This window comes from Salmo salar, chromosome 21 (assembly GCF_965601325.2).
Source record: "Salmo salar chromosome 21, fSalSal1, whole genome shotgun sequence".
NCBI lineage: Eukaryota > Metazoa > Chordata > Actinopteri > Salmoniformes > Salmonidae > Salmo > Salmo salar.
The window spans coordinates 37,572,501-37,590,304 of NC_138311.1; the positions used below are offsets into that span (position 1 = coordinate 37,572,501).

General features: G+C 42.3%; 2 protein-coding genes across 14 annotated transcripts in view; both read left to right on the top strand.

Moving 5' to 3' along the window:
• Positions 1-10,184, top strand: part of LOC106582285 (KAT8 regulatory NSL complex subunit 1-like) — a 32,621-nt gene extending 22,437 nt beyond the window's left edge. For all 3 annotated transcript variants that reach the window (XM_082967153.1, XM_082967151.1, XM_082967152.1), the window contains 7 exons: positions 357-503; positions 771-871; positions 1,241-1,362; positions 3,276-3,443; positions 3,636-3,768; positions 9,118-9,390; positions 9,614-10,184. In XM_082967153.1, coding sequence (XP_082823279.1) covers positions 357-503; positions 771-871; positions 1,241-1,362; positions 3,276-3,443; positions 3,636-3,768; positions 9,118-9,390; positions 9,614-9,631 — 962 coding nt within the window. In that variant the 3' untranslated portion in view covers positions 9,632-10,184. The remainder of the gene's footprint in view (positions 1-356; positions 504-770; positions 872-1,240; positions 1,363-3,275; positions 3,444-3,635; positions 3,769-9,117; positions 9,391-9,613) is intronic.
• A 1,594-nt stretch (positions 10,185-11,778) lies between these two features.
• LOC106582286 (uncharacterized) overlaps positions 11,779-17,804 on the top strand; it is a 181,524-nt gene continuing 175,498 nt past the window's right edge. For 10 of the 11 annotated variants that reach the window (XM_045704743.2, XM_082967159.1, XM_082967156.1 and 7 more), the window contains exon 1: positions 11,779-11,861. The gene's annotated coding sequence lies outside the window, so the exon portion shown is untranslated. The remainder of the gene's footprint in view (positions 11,862-17,804) is intronic. The other variant, XM_082967154.1, reaches the window with a different exon arrangement.

Below are 17,804 nucleotides of genomic sequence, written 5' to 3' on the forward strand. Positions count from 1 at the left end.
GCCAGTTAGCTTGGGTGCTTGGTTTGAGAGAGAGATTGATTTTGTCTGCGTAGGCTCCTGTCTTTGGACGAGACACGTTTTTTTTGCTGCAGTGTCTGTTAATTGTCCAAACGCACACCCGCTTTACCACTCTATATTGCTTTAGAATTTTCACAAATGCCTTCTTAGAATGTTTGGGAATTACATATACTATGAATTTATGAAAACGTGAAAATGACCATATCTCCTCGCTTGTCAGAAAATGTAAAATAAAAGTGTAATTCTTCCTTCGGGTATATTTCAACAGATTTTAATGAGATTTCATGTTGCTAAAATGCTGTCAGTTCCACTTTAACATGGGTGCTGTGTGCTTCCAGGTTGCCGCCACAAGCAGCATGGGAGGCACCTGTGGCGAGGGGCCAGGGGACTGTCAACTATCAGGTGGGCGGGCTCTGCTCAGACCCCACACAGGAGAGCCTATCGCGGGGGGAGGAAGAGGAGACCTACCCACAGGACCATGGAAGGTATGCATGATCCCTGGGATGGGACTTTTACTCAGTAATCAGGAATTCCTGCTTTTTTTTTATTTTATTTTTTAGATCTATCCAACATTAATTTCAATTAGAAATAGACCTAACCTCTAGCCAAATCATGATTTCCTATGTTGTCCAACACATATCCAACTAGTTATTACATACATGTAGCCTGCGAGTGTGGTCATTACATGTATGCTATGTAGCTTGTTACAGAGCGACCCATGGCTTTAACAGTTAGATGTTGTTGGTCTCTAGATGAGGAGGACTTCCTGTCTCAGCTGTCAGACCCTGAGGACAGTCCAGAGGATAGCCTGGAGGATGCCGTTACACCCCAGACCTCACACACACGCAAACGGGTACCACACACACACGTTATGATCTTCTATCCTCGCGGGGACCTAAAATGTATTTCCATTCGAAATCTTATTTTCCCTATAACCCTTCCCATAACTTTAACCCGTAATCCTAACTCCTCAACCTTACTCTAATTCTATCCCTAATTTTCACCCTAAACCTAACCCTTCAATTTAAAATAGTTTTGTCATCATGGGGATGTTGGAAATAGAAGGATAGATAAACCAACTAATATCTTGAGAATTGCCTTGTAATGAATACTGACATCTAGTGGAGAAGTTTAGAACAAACGGTGTGCATTATAGGCATACAGCCCGCTTGTTGATCAGTGAGCTTTGCTACAGTATTTTTTTTTGCTATTCTGTTCTCAGGGCCCAATCCGCAGACGTCAGGGAGAGAGTGTTTACAACATTGACAACATCGTCATCCCTTTGTCCCTGGCTGCCACTACAAAGGTGGAGAGACTTCAGTACAGAGATATTATAACGCCCAGGTATGGCTTCTGGAGCTTGTTCTTTGGCTTGAGTTACTTCTCAACAAAAGCTAAAGCCACCAGTTTTTGCTTAACTATATTTTGAGTTTGATCAAACCTCCCAAGAAATGAGTCTGTTCTTTGATGTCCTATGATCTGAGGACACCCCATCAAATTAGTGGATTCAACTATTTCAGCCACACCCGTTGCTGACAGATGTATAAAATTGAGCACACAGCCATGCAATCTCCATAGACAAACATTGGCAATAGAATGGCCAGTACTGAAGAGTTCAGTGAGTTTCAATGTGGCACTGTCATAGGATGCCACCTTTCCACCAAGTCGGTCAAATTTCTGCCTTGCTAGAGCTGCCCCGGTCAACTGTTAAGTTCTGTTATTGTGAAATGGAAATGTCTAGGAGCAACAGCGGCTCAGCCACGAAGTGGTGGCCACACAGAACGAGACCACCGAGTGCTGACGCGTGTAGTGTGTAAAAATAGTCTGTACTCGGTTGCAACACTCACTACCGAGTTCCAAACTGCCTCTAGAAGCAACATCAGCACAATAAATGTTTGACAGGAGCTTCATGAAATGGGTTTCCATGGCCGAGCAGCCGCACACAAGTCTAAGATCACCATGAGCAATGCCAAGCGTCGGCTGGATTGGTGTAAGTTTCGCCGCCATTGGACTCTGGAGCAGTGGAAACGCTCCAGAGTGATGAATCACGCTTCACCGTCTGACGGACAAATCTGGGTTTTGCGGATGCCAGGAGAACGCTACCTGCCCGAATGCATAGTACCAACTGTAAAGTTTGGTGGAGGAGGAATAATTATCTGTGGCTGTTTTTCATGGTTCTGGCTATGCCCCTTATTTCTAGTGAAGGGAAATCTTAACGCTACATCTTACAATTACATTCTAGATGATTCTGTGCTTTCAACTTTGTGGCAACAGTTTGGGGAAGGCCCTTTCCTGTTTCAGGTCCATACAGAAATGGTTTGTCGAGATCGGTGTGGAAGAACTTGACTGGCCTGCACAGAGCCCTGACCTCAACTCCATCGACAGTGGTGGAAAAAGTACCCAATTGCCTGACTTGAATAAAAGTAAAGATACCTTAATAGAAAATGAATAAAGTGAAAGTCACCCAGTAAAATACTACTTGAGTAACAGTATTTTGTTTTAATTATACTTAAGTATCAAAAGTAAAAGTATAAATCATTTCAAATTGCTAATATTAAGCAAACCAGATCACATACATTTATTATTTTTTAATTTGTTATTTAGCGATGGCCAGGGATGGCCATGTACAAACATGCAGACATAATTTACAAACAAAGCATTTGTGTTTAGTGAGTCCACCAGATCAGAGGTAGTAGGGATGACCAGGGATGTTCTTTTGATAAGTGTGTGAATTGGACCATGTTCCTGTCCTGCTAAGCATTCAAAATGTAACGAATACTTTTGGGTGTCAGGGAAAATGTATGGAGTAAAAGGTACATTTTTCTTTAGGAATGTAGTAAAGTAAAAGTTGTCAAAAATAGAAATAGTAAAGTACAGATACCCCAAAAAGCTACTTAAGTAGTACTTTTTAAAGTATTTTGACTTAAATACTTTACACCATTGCCCATCGAACACCTTTTGGGATGAATTGGAACACCGACTGCGAGCCAGGCCTAATCGTCCAACATCAATGCCCGACCTCACTAATGTTCTTGTGGCTGAATGGAAGCAAGTCCCTGCAGCAATGTTCCAACATCTAGAGGAAAGCCTTCCCAGTAGAGTGGAGGCTGTTATAACAGCAAAGGAGGGACCAACTCCATATTCATGCCCATGATTTTGGAATGAGAAGTCAGACGAGCAGGTGTCCACATACATTTGGCCATGTAGTGTATTCTGTCACCTTACACATTGCTCTGCTCCTCCCTCCTTCCTTGTAGCTGGAGAGTGGTTGATAACCCACCCCTGGAGGAGAGGGAGGAGGAGGAGGAGGAAGAGGAGCTGCTGTGTGACAAGACATTTTGCCAGAGGCACCTGGAGTGTGAGCAGAGAGAGAAACTCCGCTGGACCTCCTGGGACAAGACCAGACACTATAGACGCACCGCCAGGTGGGGACTGGGCACACCACACATCACCTTGCTGTTGCTGATTGATCCTGCAGTAAAGCTTCTTACCTCACTGGATCTCAATTCAATACACAGTGTCTGTTTTTTTCCTTTGAGAATGAAGTGCAGCATTCTCTTGCTCTGTTGCAGTATTTAAAAAAAAAAATATAACATTTGAATCGCCTCTCTCTGTAGGTCTGGCAGTAGGAACGATGGACCAGGTGTTTCTGTATGGGACTGTGCTGTCATGGGTGACACCAGAGGTGACGTGAGCACTCACGTGGACTGGAGCCATCTGGACACGGACGGAGCCTTAGAGGAGTGGGTGGTAAGAAAGGACATTCACTGTCTAGTCTGTACCAACCTAAAGTCTGGATCCCGGTTCAGCTCTTTGTTACATTCTGAGTATGAAGTCTTGGTACTACCATCTATTAACCCTGCTGCTAATTCAGGAACATTCTAATCAATAAGCTATTAAGTATAACGCAGAGCTGAATTAGTTAGAGGTTTTAATTTAAAATATGACTCGCTGAGACTGAAAAACTGTATATAACTTGGGTGACATATGAATATTGGGCATTTTATGTAAGAGATTGTAGGATAAACCAATGTTAGCGTTTACATAGCTGGCCATAAATGGCTGTTGCATTTTACTTTTCTAGGTTTGTTATGTGGGCTTCTTCTAACCCATTGGTTTCTACCACAGTTAATAATCCGATTTAAGCTATTAATTTACGTACAAAATCAGTGTGACAGATTTCCACTCATTCCATTTAATTTAATACCCCTTGATCTTCAAGACTACAAGACTATTTTACCTGAGCATAACCCAAGATGTAAGGACATATTTAGCCTACTGTTGTTTATGATTTTTGTTGTCATGGAGGACTGATTGGGTCATTGCTTCGAGTTGAAAAATAAATGCTGCTCTCATGGAATAGCATGCTTTGAGCACTACTGAAAAATTCTATTTGCATGTGAGAAATGTATGCCATATGCTGCATTTGCTATAGGCCTATTGTTTGCAGTGCGTTCGGAAAGTATTCAGACCCCTTTCTCTTTTCCCACATTTTGTTACGTTACAGCCTTATTCTAAAATGTATTAAATAAATAAAAAATCCTCATCAATCTACACACAATACCCCATAATAACAAAGCGAAAACAGGTTTTAGATATTTTTGCTAATAAAAAATAAACTAAATTCCTTTTTTACATAAGTATTCAGACCCTGTGCTATGACACTGGAAATTGAGCTCCGATGCATCCTGTTTCCATTGGTCATCCTTGATGTTTCTACAACTTGATTGCAGTCCACCTGTGGTAAACTCAATTGATTGGACATAATTTGGAAAGGCACACACCTGTCTATATAAGGTCCCACGGTTGACAGTGCATGACAGCAAAAAGCAAGCCATGAGGTTGAAGGAATTGTCCGTAGAGCTCCGAGAAAGGATTGTGTCGAGGCACAGATCTGGGGAAGGGTACCAAAACATTTCTGCAGCATTGAAGGTTCCCAAGAACACAGTGGTCTCCATCATTCTTAAATGGAAGAAGTTGGGAGCCACCAAGACTCTTCCTAGAGCTGGCCGCCCGGCCAAACTGAGCAATCGGGGGAGAAGGACCTTGGTCAGGGAGGTGACCAAGATGCTGATGGTCACTCTGACAAAGCTCCAGAGATGCGAGAACCTTCCAGAAGGACAACCATCTCTGCAGCACTCCACCAATCAGGCCTTTATGGTAGAGTGGCCAGACGGAAGCAACTCCTCAGTAAAAGGCACATGATGGTGGAGTGCTGCAGACTCTCAGACCAGACTAAAGGACTCTCAGACCAGACTAAAGGACTCTCAGACCAGACTAAAGGACTCTCAGACCATTTATTAAAAAAAAATATACACTGCTCAAAAAAATAAAGGGAACACTTAAACAACACAATGTAACTCCAAGTCAATCACACTTCTGTGAAATCGAACTGTCCACTTAGGAAGCAACACTGATTGACAATAAATGTCACATGCTGTTGTGCAAATGGAATAGACAACAGGTGGAAATTATAGGCAATTAGCAAGACACCCCCAATAAAGGAGTGGTTCTGCAGGTGGTAAGCACAGACCACTTCTCAGTTCCTATGCTTCCTGGCTGATGTTTTGGTCACTTTTGAATGCTGGCGGTGCTTTCACTCTAGTGGTAGCATGAGACGGAGTCTACAACCCACACAAGTGGCTCAGGTAGTGCAGCTCATCCAGGATGGCACATCAATCAAGGCCAGTACATCAGGAGACGTGGAGGAGGCCGTAGGAGGGCAACAACCCAGCAGCAGGACCGCTACCTCCGCCTTTGTGCAAGGAGGAGCAGGAGGAGCACTGCCAGAGCCCTGCAAAATGACCTCCAGCAGGCCACAAATGTGCATGTGTCTGCTCAAACGGTCAGAAACAGACTCCATGAGGGTGGTATGAGGGCCCGACGTCCACAGGTGGGGGTTGTGCTTACAGCCCAACACCGTGCAGGACGTTTGGCATTTGCCAGAGAACACCAAGATTGGCAAATTCGCCACTGGCGCCCTGTGCTCTTCACAGATGAAAGCAGGTTCACACTGAGCACATGTGACAGAGTCTGGAGACGCCGTGGAGAACGTTCTGCTGCCTGCAACATCCTCCAGCATGACCGGTTTGGCGGTGGGTCAGTCATGGTGTGGGTTGGCATTTCTTTGGGGGGCCGCACAGCCCTCCATGTGCTTGCCAGAGGTAGCCTGACTGCCATTAGGTACCGAGATGAGATCCTCAGACCCCTTGTGAGACCATATGCTGGTGCGGTTGGCCCTGGGTTCCTCCTAATGCAAGACAATGCTAGACCTCATTGTGGCTGGAGTGTGTCAGCAGTTCCTGCAAGAGGAAGGCATTGATGCTATGGACCGCCCGTTCCCCAGACTTGAATCCAATTGAGCACATCTGGGACATAATGTCTCGCTCCATCCACCAACGCCACGTTGCACCACAGACTGTCCAGGAGTTGGCGGATGCTTTAGTCCAGGTCTGGGTGGATATCCCTCAGGAGACCATCCGCCACCTCATCAGGAGCATGCCCAGGCGTTGTAGGGAGGTCATACAGGCACGTGGAGGCCACACACACTACTGAGCCTCATTTTGACTTGTTTTAAGGACATTACATCAAAGTTGGATCAGCCTGTAGTGTGGTTTTCCACTATAATTTTGAGTGTGACTCCAAATCCAGACCTCCATGGGTTGATTAAATTGGATTTCCATTGATTATTTTTGTGTGATTTTGTTGTCGAAAGATCTGTGTACAGTGTGGGCAAATGTAGGGAGGTAGGCAATAGGCAATAAATAGCTGGGGTGAAAGAAGAGCGATTTACAATTGATGAAACCAAGTCTAGATTTAACTTTAGCCTGCAGCTTTGATATGTGCTGACAGAAGGACAGTGCACTTTCTAGCCATACTCCCAAGTACTTGTATGAGGTGACTACCTCAAGCTCTAAACCGTCAGAGGTAGTAATCACACCTGTGGGGAGAGGGGCATTCTTCTTACCAAACCACATGACCTTTGTTTTGAAGGTGTTCAGAACAAGGTTAAGTGTAGAGAGCTTGTTGGACACTAAGAACTTTGTTGTAGAGCATTTAACACAAAATCCGGGGAGGGGCCAGTTGAGTATGAGACTGTATCATCTGCATATAAATGGATGAGAGAGCTGCCTACTGAAACAAGATTCTCTGGTCAGATGAAACCAAGATTCAACTCTTTGGCCTGAATACCAATAGTCACGTCTGGAAGAAACCTTGCACCATCCATATGGTGAAGCATGGTGGTGGCAGCATCATGCTGTGGGGATGTTTTCAGCGGCAGGCACTGGGAAACTAACCAGGATAGAGGGAAAGATGAATGGAGCAAAGTACAGAGAGATCCTTGATGAAAACCTGCACCGGAGCGCACAGGTCTTCAGACTGGGGCTAAGGTTCACCGTCCAAAAGGACAACAACCCTAAGCACACAGCCAAGACCATGCAGGAGTGGCTTTGGGATAAGTCTCAATGTCCTTGAGTGGTCCAGCCAGAGCCCAGACTTCAACCCGATTGAACATCTCTGGAGAGACATGAAAATATCTGTGACGCTCCCCATCCAACCTGACAAAGCTTGAAAGGATCTGCAGAGAAGAATGGAAGAAACTCCCCAAATACAGGTGTGTCAAGCTTGTAGCATCATACCCAAGAAGACTCGATGCTGTAATCACTGCCAAATGTGCTTCAACAAAGTACTGATTAAAGGGTCTGAATACTTAGGTAAATGTGATATTTGTTTTCTTTGTTTTTATACATTTGCAAACATTTCTAAACAGGTTTTGCTTTGTTATTGTGTGTAGATAATACTTTTAAAAAAAAATCCATTTTAGAATAAGGCTGTGACGTAACAAAAATGTGGAAAAAGGGAAGGGGTCTGAATACTTTCTGAATGCTCTAGGTTTTTATTGTAGACACTTTATCTCGATCATTTCAAAAGCATGTGACCGTTAGGCTGGATTTTTTTATTTATTTTTGCAGCATGAATTAGATTGAGCAATTAAAGCCCCACTCGTGGTCTTCCTAATTTGAACTTGTTTTTGACAGTATGGAGCACAATACCATGGAGGAGTTTAGAAGGGAGGAACGGCCTCAAACTTTTATTCCATAGGTTGGGATCTGCACTGTGCAGCTGTTCCAAGATCAAATTTTTCACTGGCTGTCCACTGGTTGCAAAATCAATGATTGATGGGCAGTTTAAACTTCTTCAATTCAACCAGTAAGGTTAAAATGCAAATTTGTGAACAGCCATCCACATTAACCACAATCCGTAAGGTGCAAATAGCTAAATGAGAGAGCAGCAGTGTGATTCACATTATTGCGCTATGTAAACATAAATAATAGGCGATATCTGTATAGCCTGTGAACTACACCACTGCTGTCATCCTTACCTCCAAGTGTTTATTCAAGTTGGATAATCTTTGGATTGCCGACAGCAGTCACACCTTTGGAAGATAGCTTGGACTGTAGCCTACAATAGCCTATTCCTGCTCTTTTCCCGCGATCCATCAAACACTTTTGGTGCGTCAACATAGTGGTCTCTGACTTGTGGTCAGACTCGCTCAGGTGGATCAAACTTAAACTTGCGCCTTTTTTCAATGCTGATTTGAATGGCATTGAGAAAACAAAGGTGTCATAACTTTTAAATTCAATAACAAACTATCTTAGAAGTAATCATAAAGTTTTTCAATATCTGTAATCCAATTACACTATTTTTGCTGGTAATGGATTAGTTACTGTTTAAAACAAATCCATGACACGTTATCCGTTACTCCCCGACCCTGCTAGTAATGATAGAGTAGGGGTGGTGTCTGACAGAGTGGGCACTCTCCCTACCTCCTGTCACACATTCAGAGGGAAGGCTGCAGGCTCCCTGATGCGCAGGATGTGGGTGTGAAGGTCACAGGGACCATACTCGCCTTGCATGAATTTTGGTTTTAAATCTAACCCTTTATCACGGGAGAATAATGATGTACGGTGAGTGTTTATACTAGCTCAATCTAATTTGACATTCAGTTGCCCATGCTGTGTTACCCACGTATGAAAGTGATAAAAGTAATGTACTCGTATGTAGCCCTCAGTATTTCCTCCTCCCCTCTGTCTGCAGCCCTGTTTCCCGTGGGAGAGTCGTGTGTTCCCGCTGTGTGAGGATGAGGATGCGGCTCTGAGGTGTGATGAAGAGGAGCAGGAGGAGCGTCACTGGGAGAAGAGAGTGAAGTCAGAGCCCACCAGCAGCACAGACGAGAACAGTGTATCTGTTCAGTCACACCCATTCTCAGCCCTGTCCAGTACAACAGCACCACCTGATGTAGAGGACGGGAACAACAGTCTTACAGCAGAGTCACCTGAGATGGCTTGGATTAACCACTGCACAGCACAGGTAGCATGTACAGTTACTTATAGAAGTGTGTATTTTGTTTTGTTGAATGCATGTATCAACCAGTCTATTGATGTGGGCTGGTATGTCATAAAGCAGTAGTGTTACGGAGCGCACAGCCACGCCTAACTGCCTTTTCACTGATCCATTGCTTAATGGTTTATTTATGGTTAAATGGACAGTGTGTTCCACATGCCTTTAAGTGCCTGTTTTCTGTCTTCAACAGGTCTCCACAGGAGATTAGGAGACCCGAGGGGCAGAGATACACGAGGAGGCCTGAACTACCTGGTGGAGACGTCACACCTAATGTTTGCTACATTTCCTGAACACAGTGATGTTTTAATTTGGTTTTTAAAAAAATGAGGGGAGAGTTTTTATATTTATTTAAATTTCTTCCCTGTATTGTAAGATATTGGTGTGGACTGTGTTGGATATTCAACATTTTAAATGTGTACTTTTTTTTAAGTAACCCTGACCTGCATTCTTATTGAAGATCTGCGTACTAGTGCACAACCGATCGTAACCACTGTATGTACATAGTTGTTACCTGATATTTATTTATGTTTTATGACGTGTCTGAAAATGCAAAGTCTATGTGTGTATGTAGGTATTTTTAGATTTTCACCAGTTTCTCTTGGTTAACAGATTGTATTTTCCATTAGTGATCATTTTTATACAGACAAAAAAACAAGTGAAGTATTTTCATTGTTTTTTTGTTGTTGTTGTTGTTGTTCTACTTCTCGTCTGACGGTGTAATCTCTGTTGAACACAAGTCATTAAAATCATTCAGGCCACTGTCTGACTGTCACATTATTAAAGACAAACCAGACCGTGCCGACGAATGGTTAAAGGTAACGGGATGGTCGTTCTATTGCCTCTGACCACGTAACGTCGGCCCAATGATTCCACATGTTGAATCCCTACCGTTTGTCGACACCCAGCAGGGGATCTATTGCACACGACCGTCGTTCATGTCTTGTCCTTTTATTATAGTATTGAGTGGTCAAACCAGTTACTTTGTAATCACTGCTTTAACACCCATTACCTGGCCAGACTGAATGACCCACGCTCGACACAGTGTGGCGCTGTTGTCTTTTATTAGCAAATAAGAATTTAGTGAGACACGTACTTGTTAGGTAAGAGGCCCTAAAAATGTGGTATGAATGCATGCCGAGGCCTAAGCATTTAGCTATGCTTCGTAAATAGGCCTAGCCTTTTGATAGGGTGATTATTCCACTCCACATATAATTACTATTTCTCTTGCTATCATTGTCAAACTTATCTTTCACACTCCGAGCTTAAGTTTCCTAAACCCACTGGTCCAGTCAGTTCTTTAACTGTTCAACTTTGATCTTCTCCTCAGTGGTGAGCTGCTCTGTCCATCAGCATCACAGACTCAAAGATACAGGCCCATTTTATCCTTCACTAGCATCATCAGGGTTTCCATCCCAAATGGCACCCTATTCCCTCTATAGTGCGCTTGGCGAAAGTAGTCCACTATAGGGAATAGGGTGCCATTTGGAAGGCTAATTGCAGGCAAGTAGCGGTCAAGGTTATCAGCTCCATCTGAAGCAGGCTTGGAGAACAAGGGGGGTGGAAAAGCCTCTCCCCCCTGTCATTAACCGAGGCCTATAGGCTAGACTCTAGGAGCCATTCCCCTTGTACTTCCCTTGAAGTGTGTTGACATCCTCATTGAGCAGACATCACAAAACATCAAGAGGCAAGGCCAAGGAAAGGGTCACTGTGAACTATCTGTTTTGCAATGTATTATATGTACAGTAGAATGGTTGAAAGTGTTGCAACAATAGGCCTACTAAGTATGACCAACTACAACAAAAAACGACCTAACCAGCCTGATGGACTAGGTGTGCGGCCCAAGTGGTACCCTATTCACTTTTTGCACCATTTTTCACTATTGCACACTGGCGTTTTGTCAAAATGTAGTGCACTATATAGGAAAAAGGTTGCCATTTGGGGCAAAGCCCAGGTTACTATTGTATAGCCCTATGGCCCAATTAGTTTGTTTTATTTATTTGGGCCCTGGTCAAAAGTAGTGCACTGTAAAGGGAATAAGATGCCATTTGGGACAAAACCCATGCCACCACTGATTCTCCACTCTGGCCTCATATTATTGTCTAGTGTTGAGTGTTATTTTGAATGTCTAGCACCTATTTGAATGTCTAGCACCTGTCTAGCACCTTAATAATAACTAAATAATCGCCTTACCAACTGCCATTGTGATTAATTTGCTTTATATAATCATTTGCTTTTTTAAGTCAATTAATGAGGGTTAGAATGGTTTATGAAATATTAATGGACTTGTTATCATTGAGTGTGAATTCTGTAGCGCCCCTGTTGAAATACTTACGGTAGTCAGGGAGTAGCGGGAGGGGCTAAGTGGGCCCAGGATTCCTTTGCCAGTCACTGCGCTCCGGCAAGAGCGAGTTCTACTGCGAAGCCACTGCACCGAACAGGTAAAGATGACATATGTATTTATATTGATTGAAAACAGAATGCAGACTAAGTGAAAATGGTCGGGTGGTTTTGCCTGTATCTTATAGTATTTTATTAATTCACATCACCGTGTTGGTTTTTGAAGTTTTCTAATTGTGTGCATCAGTGCATGAGCAGAAATAATGTGAGCTACCCCAATGAATCGATCAAGAGAAAGGATTCATTGTTCATTTCCACTGTTGGAACTGCTAAATAGTGCCGGGCAGCTAGACATATTTTGTGGTCACTTCCAACGCGACCTACATCTTAGCATTTTGTTTCATTTAAAAGGTCACATTTGAAGATGGGGACTCGCAAACCTTGCCCATAATGGATCACCTAGAACGGTTTATTGGTAGTTTGTTGGCAGCTGTAGCATATTGAACCAACCAATCAATCATCTTATCTTGGTAGGCTACACGAAATAAAATATTATTGATAGAATTTGTATGCTGTTATAGCCTATTTATGTGAATTGCTGATCTGCGGTGAACGCATAGTCGGCGCTGCAGGGAGAACGGTCGGTCGATGTCACAACCAGCCGGTCTGCAGAACGCCGGTGAATTTTACGCGCTGCTTCTATTAGGTCCAGCACTTAAGGTGCTGAAACATCGGCATTCCCGGTTAACTCATGACCGATTCTGTAAGCTATCAAATCCTTCTCCCCAGTTTCGTTCAAAAAGCCTACAGGAGATGTTTTGAATTGGTTTAGCCAAACAGTTCCTTGTTTCTATTGTTAAGATCTAGACAGATATCATCTTCATTATCTATGCATAGGCTACAGTTTTTGGATCATTTTAGACTAGGAGAGCTATAGTTGAGTTTAGCAGGCAGGCTATAGCTGATCTAGGATTCGTGACGGTGGAAGCAATAGAAGGTGCTTGAGGCTTGGCGAGATTGGTATTTCCCCCCCTCTCTTTGTCTGTCTATATTTCTGTCGTCTTGTCCGTCTGCCTGTTTCTCTCTCTCACTCCCCCTCTCTCTCTCACACACACGATGCTGAGTCACAAGATTTTATTGGTTCATTCTAATGGTAATTCTGCAATAACCTACCTTACTGCATATGTAGGAGCTTTATTGTTTTCCTCCATGGACGTCTTCACTATGGATCAGTAAAATAATAATTCATGCATGTTATTATGATTATGTTACAGTGGGATTACATATAGAGCAAATTGGCCAATGTTACCTAGTAACATTACTAGTGTTGATTCAGGTGTTACATTAACTCGGTAAGTGTTCAATTTAACACTGTGTTGATTTAACACTGGATCATTTAATGTGTACAATCTCTTGTAGAAAACATTGTTCAAATGAATCCCCCTTGACAACAGAGGATGAATATTGTGACATATGATGTATTCTATTTCTTACCTTGTCATACAGCCTTTACAATACAGTAGCTTGAGGAGAGCTCTTACGAGTTAGCCTGCATGCCAGTCCGTTTCTGCTTTCTTGCCAACTCCTCATGGAAATGAGGTATGACAGTGGCAATGAGAGACAAGGAGTTGGCAAGAGAGCAGAAACAGACTGGCATCCAGGCTAGCTATGAGTGTGCTTCCACTGCCCCTGCAACACTGCTACAGTACTGGGAGTGGAGTGTCCTTTGCGTTCATCTCGAAAGCCTTTATTGAGAGAGAATTAGAGCACTGCTGACCGACACTGTGGGGCTCTTTAGAGGCTGAAGTGGCCATCGTCCATTTTAGAGGCTGTGTGTGTACTGTATGTGACAACAAGGTGTCAGGCTGAAGGTAAACCCTTGAGACTTTATTTAAATACTAAACAGATATTGATTGGAATGTAGATACTCTCCAGTTTAATCAGATTGACATGATATTAAAGCTTTATTGATTTATTTCCTCCATGGTGGTTATGGTCTGTATGTCCAGGTACTAATGGCCTGATACTTTCAGGATTAGAATGGAGTTTCTCCGGGTCTCTCTCTCTCCGTGTATCTCTCTGTCTCTCGTCTCTGGGGAGTGGTGGTTGGTGGTCAGTCAGACTTTGTTATTGTCATGAGACCTCTTGAAGACCCTAGATGTTATAGTCTTCCTGCTGGTTTCCTCTGTTCGAGCTCTCTACTGACTGATATACATCTGTTATCTGGGATCTGAGCCTGTCTGCCTTTGGTCTGTGTGAACATCTCTCTGTTACTGTCCAGCCATGGCAAGACATGAAAGTAATTATTCTCCCTTTGGTACATGAGGAGAAATGGGACTGAAGTGAAGCATCACGTTGCACACTTGTGGATTATATATAGCTGCATAGACCTAGTTTGATGTGCATGCTTGTGTAAATCATTTTGTGTGTGTGTGTGTGTGTGTGTGTGTGTGTGTGTGTGTGTGTGTGTGTGTGTGTGTGTGTGTGTGTGTGTGTGTGTGTGTGTGTGTGTGTGTGTGTGTGTGTGTGTGTGTGTGTGTGTGTGTGTGTGTGTGTGTGTGTGTGTGTGTGTCTTATGCTTTCTGCCCACAAGGACTGTGTACTTAGTGAACCAGGTCACTAGGGTTAATGGTATCTGCTTTGGAGGGTCCTGTGTGGCTCAGTTGGTACAGCATGGTGCTTGCAACACCAGGATTGTGGGTTCAATTCCCACGTAGGACCAGTACAAAAATGTATGCACTCACTACAGTAAGTTGCTCTGGATAAGAGTGTCTGCTAAATGACTATTGTGTAAAACAATAAATAAAAAAATAGGTATTACAGTAATGTCTTTTGTGGTTTACATAGTCAAATAAGACACTAGCTAATATGCAAAGGCTATGTTGCAATGAAAAACCCACAGGAGAATTCCAGCTCTTTTAAATGTCTAGCAAGTGCTGCGGAGGAGCTAGCCCCTATCTGCTCACTGTTCTCCGTTCTGGCTGTCTGTTAAAAGCAGGTCACTTCTGGCCCAGTGTGTGTGTGTGTTTGCGCTTTGTTCAGTAGGAGGACAAACTGAAGGGTCCCTATGGGCTCTGGTCAAAAGTAGTGCACTGCAGTGTTGGGGTCAATTACAATTACATTTTAATTGAATTGGAATTATACTTTTTGAATTGGAATTGTACAAACATTTCTTCTTTGGAACTGAATTGGAATTCAATATTTTTACATTTCCCAGTTAATGGAATGAATGTACATTGTATAAAAAAATGACTGTAGGATTTGTTTTGAATCATTTCAACCTGTATTCCTATATTTCCAGTATAGCTGGTGCTAGGCTGTCAGAACTGTGACATGATCAGCCTGAGGGGATTGAATTGGAATTGGAAATTGGGGAATTGTTGGGGATAATATTAAATTGGGAATTTAATTATTGAAATGTACCTACCATTGGAATTAAGGGGAATTTAATTGAATTCAATGTCATTTACAGGGAGTGAGAATTTAAGTATAATTGAATTTGTGGAATTGACCCCAAGCCTGGTGCACTAAAAAGTTGATTATACATAGAGATATATACAGTGCCGTCAGAAAGTATTCACACCCCTTGACTTTTTCCAAATTTTGTTGTGTTACAGCCTGAATTTAAAATGATTACATTTAGATTTTGTGTCACTGGCCTTCACACAATACCCCATAATGTCAAAGTGGAATTGTGTTTTTGACATTTTTACTAATTAATACAAAATGAAAAGCTGGAATGTCTTGAGTCAATAAGTATTCAACCCGTTTGTTATGGCAAGTCTAAATAAGTTCAGGAGTAAAAATGTGCTTAATTTAAAGACCGCTTTTCACTCTTCATTTATCTCTCTTGATCGGTCTACTTTAATATTTTCAGTAGATTGATTTATGCAGACTACTACCCTACTATGTTTGTTTGTAGTCAATATATGCATTTACCATGGTAAATGTTCATGCTTTCAATGATAGCATTTTTAGAGCCTGTGTAACAGCAGAACTGTTTTTATTGGAGAATAACTTGCATAGAAATGCTCTCATATAATTTGTATGACCGTTGACAGTGATACAGTGAGGGAAAAAAGTATTTGATCCCCTGCTGATTTTGTACGTTTGCCCACTGACAAAGAAATGATCAGTCTATAATTTTAATGGTAGGTGTATTTGAACAGTGAGAGACAGAATAACAACAAAAAAATCCAGAAAAACGCACGTAAAAAATGGTATAAATTGATTTGCATTTTAATGAGGGAAATAAGTATTTGACCCCCTCTCAATCAGAAAGATTTCTGGCTCCCAGGTGTCTTTTATACAGGTAATGAGCTGAGATTAGGAGCACACTCTTAAAGGGAGTGCTCCTAATCTCAGTTTGTTACCTGTATAAAAGACACCTGTCCACAGAAGCAATCAATCAATCAGATTCCAAACTCTCCACCATGGCCAAGACCAAAGAGCTCTCCAAGGATGTCAGGGACAAGATTGTAGACCTACACAAGGCTGGAATGGGCTACAAGACCATCGCCAAGCAGCTTGGTGAGAAGGTGACAACAGTTGGTGCGATTACTCGCAAATGGAAGAAACACAAAAGAACTGTCAATCTCCCTCGGCCTGGGGCTCCATGCAAGATCTCACCTCGTGGAGTTGCAATGATCATGAGAATGGTGAGGAATCAGCCCAGAACTTATTTTCCACCATAATTTGCTAATAAATTCATAAAAAATCCTACAATGTGATTTTCTGGATTTTTTTTCTCGTTTTGTCTGTCATAGTTGACGTGTACCTATGATGAAAATTACAGGCCTCTCTCATCTTTTTAAGTGGGAGAACTTGCACAATTGGTGGCTGACTAAATACTTTTTTGCCCCACTGTAAGTATTCAATCCCCTGAGTCAATACATGTTAGAATCAACTTTGGCAGTGTTTACAGCTGTGAGTCTTACTGGGTAAGTCTCTAAGGGCTTTGCACACCTGGATTGTACAATATGTGCAAATTATTCTTTAAAAAATTCTTCAAGCTCTGTCAAGTTGGTTGTTGAGTATTGCTAGACAGCCATAGGGTTTCAAGCTGATTTAAGTGAAAACTGTAACTAGGCCACTCAGGAACATTCAATGTTGTCTTGGTAAGCAACTCCAGTGTATATTTGGCCTTGTGTTTTAGGTTATTGTCCTGCTGAAAGGTGAATTTGCCTAGCAGTGTCTGCTGGAAAGCAGACTGAACGAGATTGTCCTCTAGGATTTTTCCTGTGCTTAGCGCTATTCCATTTATTTTTTATCCCCCACAAAAAAACCCTAGTCCTTGCTGATGACAAGCATACCAATAACATGATGCTGCCACCACCATTATTGTGGTATGAAGAGTGATAGTCAGTGATGTGTTATGGATTTGCCCCGAACATAACGCTTTGTATTCTGGGCATGAAGTTAATTTCTTTGCAATTTTTTGGTATGTTTTACTTTAGTCCCTTATTGCTAACAGGATGCAGGTTTTGGAATATTTTTATTCTCTACAGACTTCCTTCTTTTCACTCTGTTATTTAGGTTAGTATTGTGGAGTAAATACAGTGTTATTGATCCGTCCTCAGTTTTCTCCTATCACAGCCACTAAACTCAGTAAATGTTTTAAACTCACCATTGGCCATGGTGAAATCCCTGAGCTGTTTCCTTCCTCTGAGGCAACTGAGTTAGGAAGGACACCTTTATCGTTGTAGTGACTGGTTGTATTGATACACCATCCAAAGTGTAATTAATAACTTCACCATGCTCAAAGGGTTATTCAATGCCCTTCTTTGTGAGGCATTGGTAAACCTCCCTTGTCTTTGTGGTTGAATCTGTGTGAAATTCACTGCTTGACTGAGGGACCTTACAAATAATTGTATGTGTGGGGTACAGAGATGAGGTAGTCGTTGAAAAATCCTCTTAAACACTATTATTGCACACAGAGTGAGTCCATGCAACTTATTATGTGACTTGGTAAGCAAGTTTTTACTACTGAACTTATTTAAGCTTGCCCCTAACAAAGTGGTTGAATACTTAGTGGCTTAAGACAT